This window comes from Sinohyriopsis cumingii, chromosome 18 (assembly GCF_028554795.1).
Source record: "Sinohyriopsis cumingii isolate HCF-2022 chromosome 18, ASM2855479v2, whole genome shotgun sequence".
Taxonomy (NCBI): domain Eukaryota; kingdom Metazoa; phylum Mollusca; class Bivalvia; order Unionida; family Unionidae; genus Sinohyriopsis; species Sinohyriopsis cumingii.
The window spans coordinates 72,769,040-72,788,896 of record NC_142978.1 but is presented as its reverse complement, the minus strand read 5'-3'; the positions used below and the strand labels follow the sequence as shown (position 1 = coordinate 72,788,896).

General features: G+C 35.6%; 2 protein-coding genes across 2 annotated transcripts in view; one reads left to right on the top strand and one right to left on the bottom strand.

The window, feature by feature from the left end:
- The window catches only part of LOC149776967 (aspartate dehydrogenase domain-containing protein-like), a 31,744-nt gene extending 30,763 nt beyond the window's left edge, over positions 1-981 (top strand). The window contains exon 8 of the mRNA XM_089941684.1: positions 660-981. Coding sequence (XP_089797810.1) covers positions 660-697 — 38 coding nt within the window. The 3' untranslated portion in view covers positions 698-981. The remainder of the gene's footprint in view (positions 1-659) is intronic.
- Positions 982-10,830: 9,849 nt separating this feature from the next.
- Positions 10,831-19,857, bottom strand: part of LOC149776966 (organic cation transporter protein-like) — a 58,064-nt gene continuing 49,037 nt past the window's right edge. Inside the window, exon 10 of the mRNA XM_089941683.1 lies at positions 10,831-17,942. Within this exon, the coding sequence (XP_089797809.1) occupies positions 17,733-17,942 (210 nt within the window). The 3' untranslated portion in view covers positions 10,831-17,732. The remainder of the gene's footprint in view (positions 17,943-19,857) is intronic.

Below are 19,857 nucleotides of genomic sequence, written 5' to 3'. Positions count from 1 at the left end.
TACATGCAGAAGTTGGAACAACAGGATAAAGAAAAAAGGGGGCATTCAAGGAATTCCAATTCTGATCATCCAAACAAGGCACATTTATTACAGTGTAAACCAAGAAGACTGGCAGTATGGAAGATGAGAATAAACATAGTGTGTTACTGCAGTTTCTGTACATGTGGTTGGAGTTTTTTGTACAGCACAGTATCACTACTAAGGCTGTATTGTGCCAAGATTACAAGGCAAATGATCCCTCACTTTAAAATCCCTCCCTATAATTCAGTCCCTCTTATAACACAGGTATGGGAATGGATCCCATTAAGTTAGGCAAATTTTGCTTTCAGGTTCTTCCTTAATATATTTCCCTGATATTAATATTTGGCTACTGAGAACCAATTACATGGCAGTTGTACATTATTAAAATGCCTTATTTTTGTAAAATTATGGCACAAATTATTTTAGGTCTGCCATAAACAGTTGTAAAATGGGAGCACTGAACTACAGTATAGAACTCAGGGATTTCACAAAAACAGTAACATGTGTAACTTGACATCAGAGCAGATTTTTGTATAGGCAATGCAAGCAATTCATCTGTTATTAAAGTTTACAATTTCTGTTTGGAAAAAGGCTTGAATTATAATGATTTGTTAAAAATAGATTATTTCCTTTTTCAGATGCCCATGGAAAAGGTGGAGGTTTTCATCTATGTTGATTAATCTGGCTTTCACATCAGTATTTCACCAGTCCATGCAGTCGATTGATTTGTATTCTGGATGAATAGCCATTACTGTGCTGATGTGCCATTAAGCCCAAAATATATACACATATAGATACCTGACAAGCTTCCAGACTCAAAAAGTGTGTTTTGTAGTGCCAAAGGGAGTCAGCAATAGTTACCCTACTGGCACCAATGTACAGCTGAGAAAATGTTATCTACTTGTATAAACCTATACAAAAATAACTGGAAATTTAAAGTTGAATAAAAGAAAATAAATATGTTTTCTCTCAAGCATGCATTTGACCAAAAACATAGTTGGTAGACTTGGCATTGTCATATATTATCACCACCAACACACTCAATCACAACCACACAGAGATTAGTACAAAAATATTCTGAGTTTCTGTGTTTGAAATCAATTGGACAGTGGAATACATTCTTAACTAGATGCAGATTAGTGTTCTGCAGTGACTCATCTTTTGATACATGGTCTGTCAGTGATTGTTTAAACATGTAGTTAGTTTGGGATTCAGGTTATCATATATCATCATTACCAACATGCACAGACATTAAATAAAAGAAACCAAGTTTCTGCATTTAAAATCCATTGGACAGTGGAATATATTCTTAAACTATTGTGACATGGTCTCTCAGTGAATGTTTGAACATGTATTTAGTTTTGGGATTGAGGTGCTCAGCTGTTATATTGCAAGACCTGACACATAAGATGCTTCTTCCCATGGGGACTGCATATATACAATTTAGTCAGAAAATATTAGAAACTATGATTATTATTTTTTTATTTTTTACACCAGGGTGTGAGTTGAGGATATCACTCCATCTATCACATGGTCACCCCATAAGCAATATAATGACACAGTTTCATGGATTTCTACCTTATGGTTTAGGAGAAAAGAGGACGGGGCAATAGATAGATCGAGGGTATCACAACATGCACTCTTAAGTATGAGGATAATAGGAAGCAAAGTAAAAAACTGGAACTGTCAGAGTATGTTCAACTTGAGCTATTAGTGACAGGTGCATAGCAAAGACTTGGCATACTTCAGTTTGCTCTTCATGGCCTTAAATAGAGGAACTTCAGTTGTGAAACCAAAGTTAGGAGAATGGGTAATAAGGGGACAAAACTCCTTGAAATTGCAAAGCAGGAAATCCAACTCGTTTAAGGTGTCATGAGTGAAAAGGTACATGATAAATATGGTTGAAATCCAATATTCCTTCAGTTATCCTGTGGTAACTAAATGAGGAGGGGCCATAACTCTTGTAAATGATGTTGACTGCTGAAAATTTAACTTGTTAAAGTATCGTCAGTATAAAGTTACATGCTAAATTTGGTTGTAATTCAGGAAAATCTTCTGTAAAAAAAACCCAAAATCATGAGGAGACACAAATCGTGTGAATTGTATCGTGGAATACTGAAAATCAGTAATTCAAGCTTCTCATGAACATAAAAGCCCCATACCAAACATGGTTGAAATCCAAGAAATCTATCTAGTTATACGGCAGAAACCAAAGTCAGGATGATGGGCAGCCAGGAAATATATTGCTTTTTCATTATGTCATAGACTACTGAAAACTGAAGGTGTTTCTGAATTTCTACACAGCCTGCAGAGAGCAAAGTCAGAAGCACATCAGTTAGGGGTGGGGGTAACCTGCTGCAAATGATGCATTTAAACACTTGAATTGGAACTAATTGAAGGTCTTGTTGATATAAATAGATTGAAATATAACAAGTGCTGTTAAAGTTAAACAAAGCCAGGAGTCAAGGCAGTGAGGGGCCATAACTCATGTAAATGACATCAGGGAATATTGGAAATTGAATTCTTTCAAGGTCTCATCAGTACAAAGCTGCATTCCAAATTTGGTTGAAATTCAGTGATGGAAATGTGAAGCTGTGGAAGCAAAGGTCTGAGCAATAGGCACTCAGTGGTCATATCCATTTAAATAATTACAGAAAAAGTTGAAAAATGAACTCTCGGTTTCATTAGCACTGTGATGCATACCAAATTTGGTTAAAATTCCAACAATTTCCGGTAAACTTATCTTGTAGAAATTGTTGATAAAGTGGACACTTGGATAAATGGACTGATGTGATTACTTGTAAGGTCTTATTGATAAATCTCTTTGGAAATAAGGAAAATGATGGACTTTAAGAAGTGATACATTTTCATAAATATACATGTAGTTGCATTTATGAATTTATAAATTATAATATGCATTTAATTGAACTATTTCATAAATGTTTGTATTGTGTCATGATGTCATGCCCCATATTGTGATCAACACAGGACAAACACAATGTTCAGAGCAGCTGGCTGTACTAAAAAGTCATTTCACTCTATCTTTTTTGTGGTTTAATGAATTGTTATTATGTTATAGAATCTTTTATTTGCATTAAATTCATATGAAATGTATGAAATTTAATTTTCTTTACTTGCCAAAACTTGTTAAATCCAAACTATTATTCTTTTCATTAATTTGGTATCAAGTGGTGCTCGAGTGGATGATCATATATGGTTCAGTAAATATGGCCTTACAGTTACAAATAATTCTCACCTGTAGACTCAACTTGAAATTCTGATGTCTTTGATTTTGGGGCCTAGCTTTGGCATCTTAACAGTATTAAAAAAAATATGAGTAATAATTAAATACAATGACTCAGTTTTAAAAGTTCAATAACTGATGAATTACTTTCAATTTTTAATTCTTTAGAATGCAGAAAAACCCATTATCTTTTGGTATTTAGAAGAAGGTATTACAAAATAGAGTATGTACTTGTATATAAGTCAAGTCCATCTGCAAACAACATAGTCCCTTGTCTGCCATTACATAATGCACCAGTGGATCAGGGTCTTTGTTTGTATGTTTTGGCAGTGTTCAGTTTGGTGCTTTATGGCACAAATTGGCTGTTTATGTAATTGGAGTAAAGTGCCTTGCCCAAGTACACACCAGAATAGCTGACACAGGCTGGTCTGATGGTAGGTTCGAATCCTTTTGATCACAAGTCTGGCATGCTGTTCATGCAGCATGTAATCGATTTTCAAGCCCAGTGACATCATGAATCTTGTAAAATATGAAAATCAGTTATTGATTTAACTGTTTACCCACATGACTGAAAGGAGCCTATTTATAGTATTGTCTCAGCTGGAAACATCTGTAAGAAAGTCCTCCAGCTACAAGCTGGAAAGGGCAGTAAGTCATGCCATAATCATGAAAATGCAGTGATTTGTCAATAAACCCAGCTTCACATAATGACCATGGAAAGTATGATGATCACTCATTATCATACTTGCTAGGGAAGCAATATAAATGTAATGTGATTCAAGTCACCTTTTACTGGGGTACATGGAAAATCATAATTCAATCTGTATAATGGGATCCATGAACATGCCTATTTTACAGGGACTGTATTATAACAAGGTGCTTTATAGTAAGAGTCCACTGTATTCCTGTTATCCATCTGTATGACGAATTGCAGTCAAAAGATTTGCCATACTGCACCAATCTGTACAACAAAAAGGGCAATAAATCTTTAAAAAAGGTGGATTCCCAGTGTTTAAAGAAATTTTTTTTTAGACACAGGCCTCGGGCTGGTGACTTAAATAAACTTACAAGCCCTGACTGAAATTCCACAAGCCTGGACTCCAATTTCCACGTGTCAAAAATTTCCCCTTTTTAAATATTGTCACAGTGTTGCAATAGCTACAGTTCTAATATAAATTTAATAGTGTTCAAATGGGTACGAACATAATGTAAGTGTCATTAGTGTTCATCACTACACTCACTGGATGGTACGGGTGTTCAAACTTTTCTTCTGGATTCTCAGAGTGAATCCTTTCAGAAGTGTGTTGACATATGTTGATGTGTTATTTGCAGTTTGTGCCTCCCTTTTTTTTTTTTTTTTTTTTGTTGCTGGCATTATTCACATAGTAAAATGTCAACCAAGAGAATGATCATGCTTTACATTCCATTTATGCAGTAAAATCCGACTTCAAAGAAACGTTGCTGCTGTTCACAAACTTTTCAAAAATGTAATACATATGGCTTAAACATTCTCATTCAAGGAGGTAATATGTAACAACTTTTGTTCTTGCACTTGCATCTCTTGATGGGTTGTTCCACTTCATGATCCTACCTATGCAAAATAGCACAATGGGCTAAACCACTGCAGCCTTCAAACATATCTCACTAGCTATTGCAGCCAATTAAGTAATATGTGCAATGGTGGTTTATACATGACCTCTTTGCCTTTAATTGCTACTATTTAAACTGCCCAAGGGACAGTTTTAAATCAGGTCCAATCATGACAGTTCACCATTTATACATGCTACAGGATATACTGAAAGTGATAGTGTTTTTCTTTTTGCTTTTGTTTTTTAGATCACTGAAAATTGTTTTCTTGATACATGATCAAGTCAGTAGGTATGAGAGTACAAAATCGTATTTTTAGCATGCCATGCCATGCTTCACTTTGATTAAAATCAAATCTCAATTTCGCATAGTCACAGTGGTATCTGATTTAGATCACAGGGTCTTGTATCACTGCTTACAATTTAACTATTAGTCATACGTATAGTATAAAATAATACACTATATATTATGACTGACAGTTAAATTGTAAACAACAACATGAACCCCAGTGAAGTTTCTTCAGGCAATTTTTTTATTATTTCAACAAGCCTGACGGGCACCTCACTTGGAATACAGGAAGGGCCTGAGCTCAAATTAGAGGAGCCCTGGGCATTGGGCTATAGGATTTTTTTAGCACCGATTCCTATGATTGGTCAGCAGTGTTCTCAAGCTCAACCAGTTAGATGCAAGATCACTTTATGAATATGTGTGGATGTCACTTATAATCAAACTTGCCTGAGATCTTGATGATATAAGCTTACATGCCACCATCCCTTGAGAGGTATAAGTGTAATTATTGCTATTACAAGTGGCAAAAAGCATAATTGGGGTGTAACAAGAGTAATCTATACATTACTGCCAGAATTACAGCACGTATGAAAAAGATGCATTTTTGCTACTAACCTGCTTCTGCAGCTGTTCAAAATTCCTGTCACAAATGGCAAAATCAACATGGATTAGAACCAGAGTACAAACAAAATATACTGAAAAATTATTTATATTTTGCAGTCACATGAATTAGTTTACATGTGCAACTTTCGCTGAATGATCATGAACTCAAATTCGGCAATGAGCATGATCCTGTGCTCAGAGTGCTGTATTACATTACTCTCTTTTTCTTTTAAAGTTTGTAAAATGGTATTGACTGGTCCTTTTTTCTGATCTGACATGTTTTGAAGTTTGGAAAAGATACCTCTGCTCTAACATTTTCCATCACATAACATCCACTGTAAAGTGTTTCATGTAACATCAGCACCATTTTCTTTAAAATTGTAGACTGGTCTGCTATCTAACTACCTTATAAATATAACGAATCTGCAAGGTAAAGTTCATATCTGAACAAACCTGTCTGATTTCCTGGAAATGGGTCATATACAGTTGCTATAAATAGCCAGCAAGGAAAGTACTAATACGCTGTTCATATGCAGCAGTCATGTTTTTATATTCTCAAATTTATATGAATAGAATTAAAGACGATACTAAAAATGTCAGAAACTACTTTTTATTGCTTTATTTTTATTTTATGTTTTATGTACAAAAAAGTTATCTGCAGGCAAGTGTAAAATGAAATTTGGTGAAAAAAGCGTAATAATTATACAGAAAGCTTAATGGTTGGCATGTATGTAGATCTGAACAGAAATGAAGCCTCGAGAGTGTTCAGAAGAAAGTACAGACAGATGATGCACAATGGACAAAAACCATACGACATGTTCACTTGACCTCTGGCTAGGTAAGCTAAAATTTGCAGGAGCACGTGATTTATTATGTGCATCTTCAGCTGTATTTTGCTATATTTCACAGCAATCCATCAAAAACTGCAAGACAATTGCATGAACAAGAGCTTGTCAAACACCACATACAGTTCCAAGTCAAGAGGCCACTTACTGTAAATTCACTATTTTCCAAGGGGTACCAATATTTGTGGCTGCTAAAAAAAAAACAAATTTTAACTGCCAATGAACAATGATCCTTCTGTGGAAAAAAAGAGGATTCCTTCCCAAAATAATGAAATTAAATACTGATTAAATGTTTTTCTCTCCTTAAAACCAAAAAAACTGATACCCAGAGAAATAATGAATTCACATTATATTTTTCTTTCCAGTGATACTGACCTTAAGGGTTGGGGTAAGTGGTCATTGTTATTATGCAACACAATGTCTAGTAACCATACATAACTGGTTAAAGTTTCATTGGTTCAAAAGTTCTACTCTGAGTAAAAGATTCAAGTCATAGTTACATAATGCCTTTCCTGTGACCTTCATCTTAGAGTCTATAAATGAAATACAATTGGCAAAAAATGTTTCAAAAATATTTTAATTGGTTTAAAATTTACATTCCAGACAATGATACACGTGACAATTACATTTTCCCTTGCTATGACATTTACCCTGAGCCAGGGTCATGGCTATGTTACACAGCAATCTGTCAAATCATGGTATACTTGCGACCAGTTTCAAAAAATCTCTCCAAGAAATATGGACTGGATATACACGTTACCATTGGGGCCACAGACACAAATATGGACTGGATATACAAATGTTATTATTGGGGACACAGACAATGCCATAAACTAATATGGACTGGATATACAAATGTTACCATTGGGGACACAGCCTACCCAAAGGCTCAAACTGAGATCATTTTATTGATGCACTGACAGACTCAGACATGAGGCTTCGTATTCAGCAAAGGCATCCTAAAACCTTAGAAGAAGTCACAAAGTTAGCAGTTGAATTGGAGGCTATTCAAGGCTCAGATAAACAACAGGATTGTCGCACGACAACTCAAGTTCGAAATATTGGTGTTGTTCAGCATCCTGCATAGTGGACCTCCAGGCATGCATCAAAGAATTATCCAGTGAAATCAGAGAAATTAAGATTGAACTAGATTTGTTAAAGAGAAAGTGCATTGAAAGATCCATCAATTGGCAGAATTCGAAGAAGTGCTGGATTTGTGGCAGTGAGGAACATTTTAAGAAGAACTGTTTGAAATTAAAAGTAAATAAGAACGGGCAGGGTCAACAGGGCAGGACACAACCCTGTAGCACTCGAATTTCAAGCAAAGGATCAGGAAGGCACAGTGCAAGGGCAGAAAGTGAATTTCCTCATCAATATGGGTGCAACTGTTACCATAGTATGAACAAATGTCTGACCTACAAAAGCCATATTTGGAACCGACTGGTCAACAAATGAAAATGGCTGATGGAAAGTGTATCAAAACAAGAAGTGTGGGAAAAATGGATATCATGATAAATGATACCAAAGTTAAGCATGCAGTGTGGGTGGAGGAAATCAAAAAAGCTATCGATGGAATTCTTGGGTTTGACTTTCTCCAGAGACACCAGTGTGCCATAGATGCTGGGACTAATACATTTAAGTTGAATGGTCAACCAGTGAAATGTGCCACTGTGGAATTGAAAAGCATCAAGTGTTGCCACGTGGTAGTGGACAAAACAAGTATCATACCTCCGAGAGTGGAAAGAATCATACCGGGGAAGGTATTAGACCTAGAATCTGCACCTTTTTGTGCAATACTAGTACCAAAGGAGAAATTCACTGAGAGGTATCAATTATCAATTGCAAAGTCAGTGGTTAATGCAGAAAAATAACTATCCATATTAGGGTGCTCAATCCATTAGAAAGATCATTTAAAGTGTATGAGAAGTCTATGGCAGTGACGTGTGAGGCTGTGACAGTTGATAACGAAATCACAGTGTTTCCATATTCTCAGACTGGCATGGTTCCGCCACATCTTGCCGACTTACTCGAATGGTTGTCGAAGTATCTGGATAACTCCCAGAGAAGTGAGTTGGTTAATTTCCTTGTACAATTTAACCAGGTGTTTGCCCAAGATAAGACTGACCTGGGGAGAACAGATATTGTAAAACATTCAATCAACACCGAGAAGGTACACCCATTCCCCAATGTCCTCGATGGTTACACCCATTCCCCAATGTCCTCGATGGTTACCTCTTGCACAGCGTAGAGAAGTGAAAGACCATATTGAGAAAATGTTTAAACAAGATGTGATGGAGCAATCTGATGGTCCATGGGCATCGCCCATTGCTCTTGTTCGAAAGAAAGATGGATCAACGAGGTTTTGTGTCGACAGTAGAAAACCACGGTAAATGAAGTGACATAAAAATGACTCTTCCCTGTTTCCACAACAAACTGGATGCTGTTCAAGGGTCGAAATGGTTTTGTACTCTAGACTTACAAAGTGGGTATTGGCATGTGGCCATGGATCCCAAAGATAAATCTAAGACTGCATTTGTCACAGACTATGGTCTCTATCAGTTTAAGGCCATGCCCTTTGGCCTTTGTAATTTGCCTGCTACTTTTGAACATTTGATGGACCAAGTCCTAGAAGGGCTTTTGTGGAAGATATGCCTGGTCTATTTGGATGATGTTGTTGTGTTCAGCGCAGATTTCAAAATGATTTTACAGTGCCTGCAAGACGTTTTCGAGAGACTGCTAGCTTCTAGCTTGAAGCTGAGTCCAGGAAAGTGTCATCTCTTCCAAAGCAGTGTTTCATATCTGGAGCATATCGTGTCTCAAGATGGCATCCAAACAGATCCTAATCTACTGGCCGGGTGTAGGAGGAAATGTTAAAGTCTGGTATTGTAGTTGTGGCCAGTGTTCAGCATGGAAGGAGGCCATATAAAGTTAACTGGGCCCCCATGAAAATTTATAATGTTGGTGCACCAATGGAACGAACTGCCATAGGCATTTCGGGACCCTTCCCTATGTCAAATCATGGAAACATGTATGTTGTTGTGATAGGGGACTATCTCATGAAATGGATAGAAGCCTTCAAAATGCCAGACCAGGAAACAGAGACTGTGGCAAAAATTCTAGTGGATCAGTTCATCGCTCAATTTGGTGTACTGATGCAAATTCATACAGATCAAGGAAGGAATTTTGAGTCGAATTTGTTCAAGGAGATGTGTAACCTTTTAGGGGTAGATAAAACACGGACTACTGCTCTTCACACCCAGTCAGATGGAATGGTAGAATGTTTCAATCAGACTATCGAAAACATTCTTGTAACCCAAGTATCCAAAGATCAGAAAAACTGGGATGATATTCTGCCACTGGTACTCATGTCATACCATAGTGCTGCCCATGACTCAGCGAAATTCTCATAAAATGAAACAATGTTGGTTGAGAAGTGAGGTTACCCGCTGATTTGATGTATGGAACTCTAAAGAAATAGTCTTTGGAGTCCAGGAATTCTACAGAATTAGTTTCAAAATTAAGAACATACCTGGATTGTGCCCATGAGTTAGCTAGGAAACACTAAGAAATGCAAGTGAAAAGCAGAAATGGTACTAGGACTACCAGATACACAACACATTAAAACATATCAGACAGGAGATGCTGTGTGGCTACATGACCCAAAACGGAAAATTGGGATTAGCCAGAAATTACAATCAAATTGGGATGGACCCTATCTTATTGTAAAATGTATCAGTGACCTGGTATTCGCATTCAAAAATCTACAACAAACAAATCATGCATGGTTCATTATAATAGACTAAAACCATTCTATGGCGACAGTACAAACTGGTTGAAGGACACTGTTAACATGCAGAAGGAAATTCCTAACAGTGGATCTAGTGAAGAAAATGATTCCGACAGGTCTGACAGTGAGATTGGCATTGTGGATGCTACAAAGTATGGGCACGGAAAGCGGGTGCGATGCCCACTGCAGAGATTTGGAGTGTAGAGTGATCTAAAATGTGATCAGGCTCAATCAAGTGACTGTGTTTTGTGACTGTCAAATGACTCAGATTAGTAGAAATGTGCAAATTACTACATTTTCTTAGAAATACTTGGGAACTATTTTGTTGGGCAAAAATGTTTAGTGTGTAAATAGGATTTAGCTGACTTAATTAGAAAAAAAACTAAAGTTTTATATCTCATATTTAATTTTATATTTTGTGAACTCGTATAGTAGACTGCTTCATAACTAATGTCATAAAAGTACTGATATAATGATAAAACTCCTGCCAAAAGAACAAGTTCATTGTAACCTACATCAAGAAACTGAACTGACTCAGACAGTAACATGTGGGACAAATGTTTTCAATGAGGGGAGCAGTGTGATGAAATTAGATACCTGGGGCATGTGATGCTACAATGATAGGGGCAGTTATATTTTCCCTATAGCATTAGTTGAAACAATTAGAGCTGTTAATTATAACGGAACTGTCTGCCTGAGGGCAGTGATCCTAGGGAGTGAGAACTCTTATCTGTTTTCATGTCAAGTATCAGGTTTTAACTAGACTGAATTATTGATTGGGAAAGTTTTTTAATAAGATTCACAGACTTGAGAAGGCAGAGGTTTTGTAGCTTTCAGTGTGAAAGGATTAAGGAGATTTTCTCTCTCTCTCTGTTCTTACAGTATTATAAGTCCTGACAAAAACAACATGCTGACATGACCATCCATTCACGTGGAATAGTGACAAGATTTTCAAGATGCCCACTGTGGTAGTCATATCAAATGTCTGGGCAGTACCATTTTCAATTAGGACCAACTGGATGTCATAAGTCATCTAGTGAAAACCCCATGCCAATAATACTTTCCTTTCTGGAAGAGTAGCAAAAATGAGATTTCCAAAATGGCTGCCATTAGGTCAGCACGATTTTCTATTAGGACCAACTAGGTATCATCATAAGCCTTTCAGTGAAACCCCATATTAATATAACAGTCCATTCAGAAGTAGCAATTATAAGGCTTTAAAGATGGCCACTACAGTGACCATACTGGATGTCCGTTTTTTATTTAGGACCAGCTACACCCTGCGACGACGGTGTATATAAAATGTCACGACAATCCCCCAAGGAGTTTAGGATGAGTAGCAATGACACTCTGGTGTTGTAAGATAACAGACGACATACAGGCTTTCCCATAAGCTCTTCTGGTCTATGACCAGAAGAGATAACACTTGTTTCTCTAGAACAGTCTTGTCCCTAATCATTTAACTACATTTTACTACATAAACAATGGAACCTATGCACCAATAACTGTGTATTAAGCATTAAATGTAAATAAACAGATAAAGCAACAACAACAACAATGTTTGGACATAACAAAACAGCAAGGCACAAGTTATTATGCAATATTCTGCATCACATTTCATGTACATTGCAGTTTGACAATGTGGAAAATGATAAAATTCAAAAGCTGTTAAGTTTTAGATTCACTCAAAGTGTATTTGATTTTATTCCACCTCATTACACTGCTCAGGTGAGATAATCCGTATGCTATGGAAATTCTGTATATGATTTTGATAGAAAACTGGACTAAAAATAGAATTTCCTTATGCAAAGAAATAATGTAAAATTGTCATAAAATGCTATGATCAACATAAATAAACAAATTACTGGTATCTCGTGACAGAATATCTGGAAAAAAAATAAAACTGACCCCTCCCCAATGTCCTAACTGAAAGGGTAACAATTATTGAGTTGGTGGAGTGACATCATAAGGTAAACTGGAATTTTAAATAATTTTTCATGTTAATAGCACAAGTTTTCAGTTTTAAATTATCTTTTTGCCTAGACCATTTATTTATTTATTATTATTATTATTATTATTATTATCCACTGTTTGACATCATAAGTAATGCTAAAAGACTGCAAAGTAGCTGGAAAGCAAAGAATTAAGTTTATGCAAGTGGACAAAACATGTATATTCTATCTGCAGATTATATGCAGATATACATATATCTGGGATCCTAAAATTCTAATGGTTCTTGCCTAAAAAAAAATTCCCTAAAATTAACAAGGCGGTTATATATTTGTGAAATTTAATACAAACACATTCAAGGGAAACAGAAAAAGTTGTGACAAAAAGAAAACATTGACATACCTAATTATTATATGTACAAGAAAATGTGTTATTTGCTGCTGCTAGTATTATCCCTCCAAAATTAAATGGCTTCCTTAAAACCAATTTATAAAAATCATTTTTCTTTCAGAAAACTGTGATAGAATATCATGAAGAACAATTTTATACCACTCTAATGTTTTTCCTAATTGTTATTAACTGAAAATAAGATAACTATCTCAAAGATACTTAATTGATGGGCATTTCTCATAAATTTTTAAATGATGGGCATTTGTCATAAATTTTTAATTGATGGGCATTTCTCATAAATTTCTAACTGGTGGGCATTTCTCATAAATTTTTATTTGGTCAGGTTCCCAATTAAGTCTTGGAGGAGGATGATAAAAGTTTTTGTTGGTAGCACCTATTTCTTTTAATTAAGGGTTAGGCTTTAATATATTATTTTAAATAACAATACAGCTAAGAACCAGACTGATGCAGTGGCTACTATACATACCCTGGGGCAATCAGTGATAGGACTGCTTACAAGTCCAGATAAGCTTTCACCTAAAGACCATGCAAACTTAGATGGTGACACTTCTATTTATTATAGGACAAAAAATGTGTAAACTACCCCATGTCAACCTTTAAATAAGCTTAGGTGGTGACATCTTTATTGACTGTCCACCAACTACAAAAGTGTGAATGCTAGGCTTGATGACCTGTGATGTTAACCTTATGAAAAGTGTTTTTTTAGTGGTGTGATAGATAAACAAATCAAATATAATTTTATATATTTGAGATATCTAGTGACATGTGCAGGTGCTCAGAATGTGTTAGTACAAATCTTACATATCCAGCAAAACAATATATATATATATATATATACACCTTGTAACTAAATGTGGCATAGTCAAAAGCTGCATGCAGGGAATAATAACAACTGTAAATTTCTTCTTCTCACAAAGGTATCAAAGCTCATTGGATATAATAAATATTGCACAGTGTTGGATGGCTTTATGGTAGTTCATGAACCAACAAGTCACCCTTATAAAGATGGTACATGGAAGCAAAGCTTAATCCACATACCTTTTTAAGTGTGACTGACTAGTCCATAAACTGCCATATGGCTTTCAGCACGATGCAGTATTTTGTTAAGTATTGTCATTCAAATGATAAGAAACTAAATTGTAGACGATTTAAAACTATATGCAGATGATATAAATCTATGTTGTTTTTAAGATACAAATGCTTAAGAAGTAAATACAAAAAAGTAAATAAAAATATTGTAAATACCCTTAAATAAAATATGTAAGTATGTGAATCTGACATATACTGAATGCTAAGCATGACTTGATTATACACTGTTCTGGTATTAATAAATTCAAACCCCAACATTGTTGCCTTTTTGTTTTAATGGACATCAGTATCAATGCTGTCAGAGTGCATTCCTTCACTGCTGTTTTTCCTAAATATATGTCGACAATAAAATCAGCATATCTTCACTATGACAATTCTTACTGTGAATAATTCAAAGTACTGCTTACATAATTAAAAATTCAAGACCAGTGATAATGAAATTCTTCGGTGTTTAGGAATCTGTTTCATTAGCTCCAAAGTAATCACAAACATATTTGTGTTTATACTTCCGATGATACAAGATGGTGAAATGACTAATGGTTTGTAAAAATTAAAATGTCAAAAATATTTGATAATTGTATTTTTATATTATGATCATTATCAATCAATATGTAGAAAGTTTGAAACTGAAAATTTATATCACAATTTTCAATAAAAGAAAGTCTATCTTGATAATCTAATCTGAAGTCATGACAACTTGGTAAATTTTCTTCACATCTGGCAGCATTGATCCTGAGTCTAATTTTTAAAGGACGCTGCCTAGCAACATCTTCAAAATTTCAGCAAAAATAAATGTAATTCTTTCCACAATAAAGGTAAAAAAAAGGTCTGAGAATTCTGGTATCAAACATGGCTTAATAAACTATCTTGCATCTGCTGGACTTTTAATGAGTTGATTTTACTGCTTAAATTAAATTTTGTCAACATTTTAAATGATTGCTAAATAACAACTTTCTTACATGTGAAATGTAGTAGGTCCATGAGTAGCAATTAGACATGTATTCATGGAACACAAATGCCCTACTACAGTGCTTAAAAAACTTATCTAAACAAAATACAGCCAAGTTTGGCATTGAAATTGGTAGTATTCCATGATATTTAAATTAAAAAAAACATTCAAATTTATTAAATAAATCCTAACATTTTAAAAAATTGCATGACAAAATATTCCTCAAAAACTTTGTCTCAAATATATTTTCAAAGTTTTTTTAATAGAGTCTAAAATGTCAGAAATGCAATTCCTCCTGTAAATTTTGTAGTAAACAAAAAGTAAAAACACGAGTTATAACACATTTTCTCACTACTTCTAAACCAGTAAACATCTTATCACAAGTGCTTCATTCATATTAAAATACAGAACCACTGCAATGAAAGTGGAAAAATTTAAAACGAGATCAAAAAAGTTTCATGGCAACAATGCTATAGAGCTTTTTCATTTTTATTTTACTTTTGTTTTTCAAATTTTTGTTTTTTTTAACAGAGTTGTCACTACAACATGCTTCAGACTAGTGTCATGTAACAGATCAACTACAACATGCATGTCATCTGTCAAAACATCTGGTATGTGTCATCTTTTTCCAGGTGTTTTACACAATACACAAAATAATGTACCTAAACATTAATATTCAGTTGTAATTTCCTTTAGGAGTAAGCTATATCAGATTTACTTTTTATTTTTACAGCATTTTGTGATATACATTTTATCTGAATAAATTTACATTGAAATTTGTACAAAACATGTCTAACAGAGCAACTAAATTACAAAATAATCTTTTAACATATCTTCAACTGGCAGTAAAAGTATTAAAATGCCTTATATGAAATGAGAAAGTAGATACTGCTGTTACCGTATGTACTCATATCAAGTTACATCCAGCTGTAACCAAATAAACCCTTGTATAATGTGCCGTGTCTACGTTGTTTGTTCTACTGATCAGATATAACAAATAGCACAGACCCAGATCTGTCATTATGCGATGATTGATCTGGGACTATGCAGTTTGCGGTTGGATCCAAGTTATAAGTGAGTATATATGGTAATTATATTACAATGACATTGGAATAGCCAGCCATATTTGCCTGGATCAAGACTCTGTAGAGCACCTGCCAATATCTGACACTATGGACAATTAAATAATGACTGCTGGAATACAATATTTTCAGGACATGCTGTGTTGATGTCAGTCTGCATGTTGAGGTATTACATTACCTAGTTTGTTACAAATTAAATGTGGAAGCAAGCTGTAGTGACCAACTCCCCAGAACAGCATACATATTTTACTACAAGTTAAACATCATTCAGTATATAGTCAAACTGTTGGTAGAAAAATGTGCATTGCCACTTGGAAAATATTATTCTGCTTTGTTCACAAATTCATAAAAACACTGCAAAAAAATTCAGCATCCAGTTTAAGTCCTTTTCACTACTGGTAACTTACATTATAAAGAAAAAATATCACCAGGGACAATGAAAGCAATATGTATGGTCACAAAGGACATCTACAGACACACAAAAATCAGTGATAAACAAAAAGTTGTAATACAAAAGCTACACATTGTACCTTTATCAAGCTCAAAAACACACTGCAAATTTATCCTCCACTAGAATAAATGGTTTTTTCTCACAAGTAATGACAAAAAAAGCAAATTTACTTGGGGGAGGGGGGCTGTTTTTGTTAATATTGATTAATACAACAGAATGCACTGCTTCAGTGTTTCCATGTCCGTAAAAACTTGTAATAACCAATATTCACTTCATCGCTCAGTCAGTATCATGCATACCCACTAATAAATCAAGTAAAACTGCAAAACAACATAGACCCAGATCTGTCATTGCATAATGCACCAGCAGATCAGGGTCTATGCTTTTTGTTCTACTGATTATTCTTAAGAATTGCATTGATGCAGATCTGGGTATGTGTAGTCTGCAGTTGGACTTGACTTAAAAGTGAGCATGCATACTATCTCTTTTGATACCTACAGAACGGACATTGATGAGATGTAATTGCTCCAACTGGGCTGTTGTTTCTTTGAGTAGTAAATATTTAAATGAATAACTTCTCAGGATCTTTGTCACTTGTCACATCTACATTTTCTGCACACACCAAGTGTCTACAAACTAAGCCCATGTAAAAAAAACAACATACACCTTAATTGCATTTATATTTTCAAACCAAAAAGTTACATCAGAACTTCAGAGATCACCTTCCTGTAAATATATAACAAATACCTGGGGGTATATAAATGACAAAACTGAGTACATCACTTACTATAATCTTTAAATTGAGATCAATTCAATTTGGCTTTTCAAAATTTCTGGTTCCAATTTATTTAAAAAGCCTCTAAATGGCATATCTAATATCCAACAGATATTACTTTTATCCATAATAGTCTGAATTCTTTCAAATTAAAAACTGATGCATTAGAATTCCACTCAGACTGAGGTCAACACAATTTTCAAAAATGGGAGCCAACTGATGAATCCCTGAATAGATAACCAACCTTATTCATTAACATAACAATGTCTGTATTAGCATGCGCTGTTAAAAATTTACCAGTTTAGTACAGAAACATTTTTGGTTAATAGTGACAACATCACAAATCTGAATGAGAATATAATTACTTCACTGAATTTATACATATAGTGCCAAACTGTGTAGGTATCTGAACATCAGGTTAGCACAATTTCCCCTCTGACAAGTTAAGCTAAACAGATGTAATTATAAAATGGATCACAATTTCCCGGAACAAGGCAGTTTAGGAGCCAAATTGGAATTTTTAATAATAACAATCGAGACTAAGAGCAGTTGGTTAGTTAGAAATTCATCAATTATGCATAATAAATATATGCTTTTTGACAACATTCATAAATGTGGAGTTGATGTGGAGATTTGATTCTTTAGACTACTCAAGCATTTGTCATCTCCACATTGTCTGTATCTTTACAAATGTGGGTAAGTTGTTCCTCAGCAATGCTGCTACATGAATTCTCCACATCCTCTACAGTGTCAGGGAGTTTGCAGCCTCGAGTCTCAGGGAGTAGCATGGTCAATAGTCCGCCAAGCAGGGTTACAACCCCAAACAAGACCAACGGTCCTGCTTTATTTGCAAACTGGTCCTAAAATGAAGCAATGCATTTTATCAATTGTGAACTGTAATTGGTAAAAAAGATATCTCGGTCAAGTATACACAATTCAAAAGCAAATCATAAAGTTAACTTCTAAACGAATCATCCGATTGAATTCCCTCATTCTAAGAAGGTAGTTTGAGTCGATAATTGCAGACCACATTATGTACCAAACCATATTATAGTAAAAACGTAGTGGGAACTGTAAAAAAATATAAAGTGTAGTTCTTGTTTTTGGTGGTGGTGGTCGGGGTGGGTGGGTGGGGTAAAGCAAAATTAAATTATGCAATACTTACCAGCTACTATTGCATTGCTCTTCTTTCTTTGACTTATAGTTCCAGGTCCAAGCTAATTATTTCCTCTATCAATTTTTCTTACCCCCCCCAAAATCTTAATTGCAGTAATACAAAGGACACAAACAACAAATGAAAGATTCCATCTAAGCATTAGTGAACATGATTCTGGTCTCTGAAATTCAAAATACCTGATGAGATCAGAAAGGTGAAGGTCTGACCTGATGGCAGAACCACCAGAGAAACTGAGTTAGAAATGGCTGACCTACAGCTCTAAATAGTGGACAATGAACAATTATTTATTCAAAAAGGAAAAGAAGAACATCAATAACTGCACTGAAAGAGGATCACCTAGGATCAACACATTACCTACTGCACCAAACAGAAGATTCTCCGTCCTGCATTTTAATTTATAAACCCTGGAAGCAGATTTTCTGCAAGACTGGACAATGCAGTTGGCAGACTTGCTAGAAAATTGGTCCAACTTATTGATCACTTAAGGTGAGCCATGTGTGAAGGTGGTGAATCTGTGGGCTGGTGTTGCAGAGAGACCCCTTTTGTTGTGACAGCATATCCCTCCTCTGTGGTGATCTCCTGGTTTGTCTACCAACAGATCAAGTGGGTCTTTGTACCATGATTGTAGGGGCTGTGTTTTGAGTGGGTAGGGTGGCATCAGGCTATCAAAATGGGCCGAGCATTGGAAGTCCAGACTTAGTGGAGGACATGCAGAATTATTTTGAGAGCTGGGAATGCAGATGATCCCACTCTGATATGGTACTGGCAGGAAGTAAAACTGGAGCTTGCTGTTTAGTTTCATAGCAAACAAGTCCACCAATTGTCTCCCCCACAGTTGGAAAAGTGACTCCGTTACTGACTGATGTCAAAACCATTCAATGAGGACAGCACAGTGAATTGACCATCCACCAGGAAATTCCTCTTGCCTGGAATATGGCAGACTTGGAGGAGTCTCCAGACTTCACCTAAAACAGAATGTGTACCTATGTATCTCCTAGATACCTGAGGTATGCTACTACTGACTTCTTGTTTGAGGTGACCATAACACAATGGCTTCTTGCAACCCTGTAAGGCTAGAAACACAGCCCACATTTCCATTTTTATATGCAGCTTGCAAGGACCAAATTCCCCAGGTGATGGTGAAAACTGGATACCTGGGGGTATCCAAGCAGATATGGGATCTCAGTTTGCTTTAAGCAACTGAGGGCACAAGTAAAATCTCCCTAGAGGAAACAAGTCAGCTGCCAGGAGAGAGAGAGAGAGAGAGAGAGAGAAATAGGAATGCTAAGAAGTCCTGGCTAGAAGAGCCATTGTGAGGAACATGATTGAGCTGATGAATATCTGAAGATGTTGTGCATCAACCAGTCATCAAAATATGGGATTCCTGATGACCTCTAGTGGGCTGCAACTACTCCAATCACCCTGATAAAAGCTCTAGAGGCACTGGAAAGGCTGAATGGAAGAGCTCAAAATTGAAATACATTCTGGTCAAGACAAAACTTGAGGTATTTTCTGTGTTGAGGGAAGATGGGGATATAAAGGTACACATCCTGAAGACTGATGGAAATTGCAGTCACATCACCTTATGGCATTCCTGA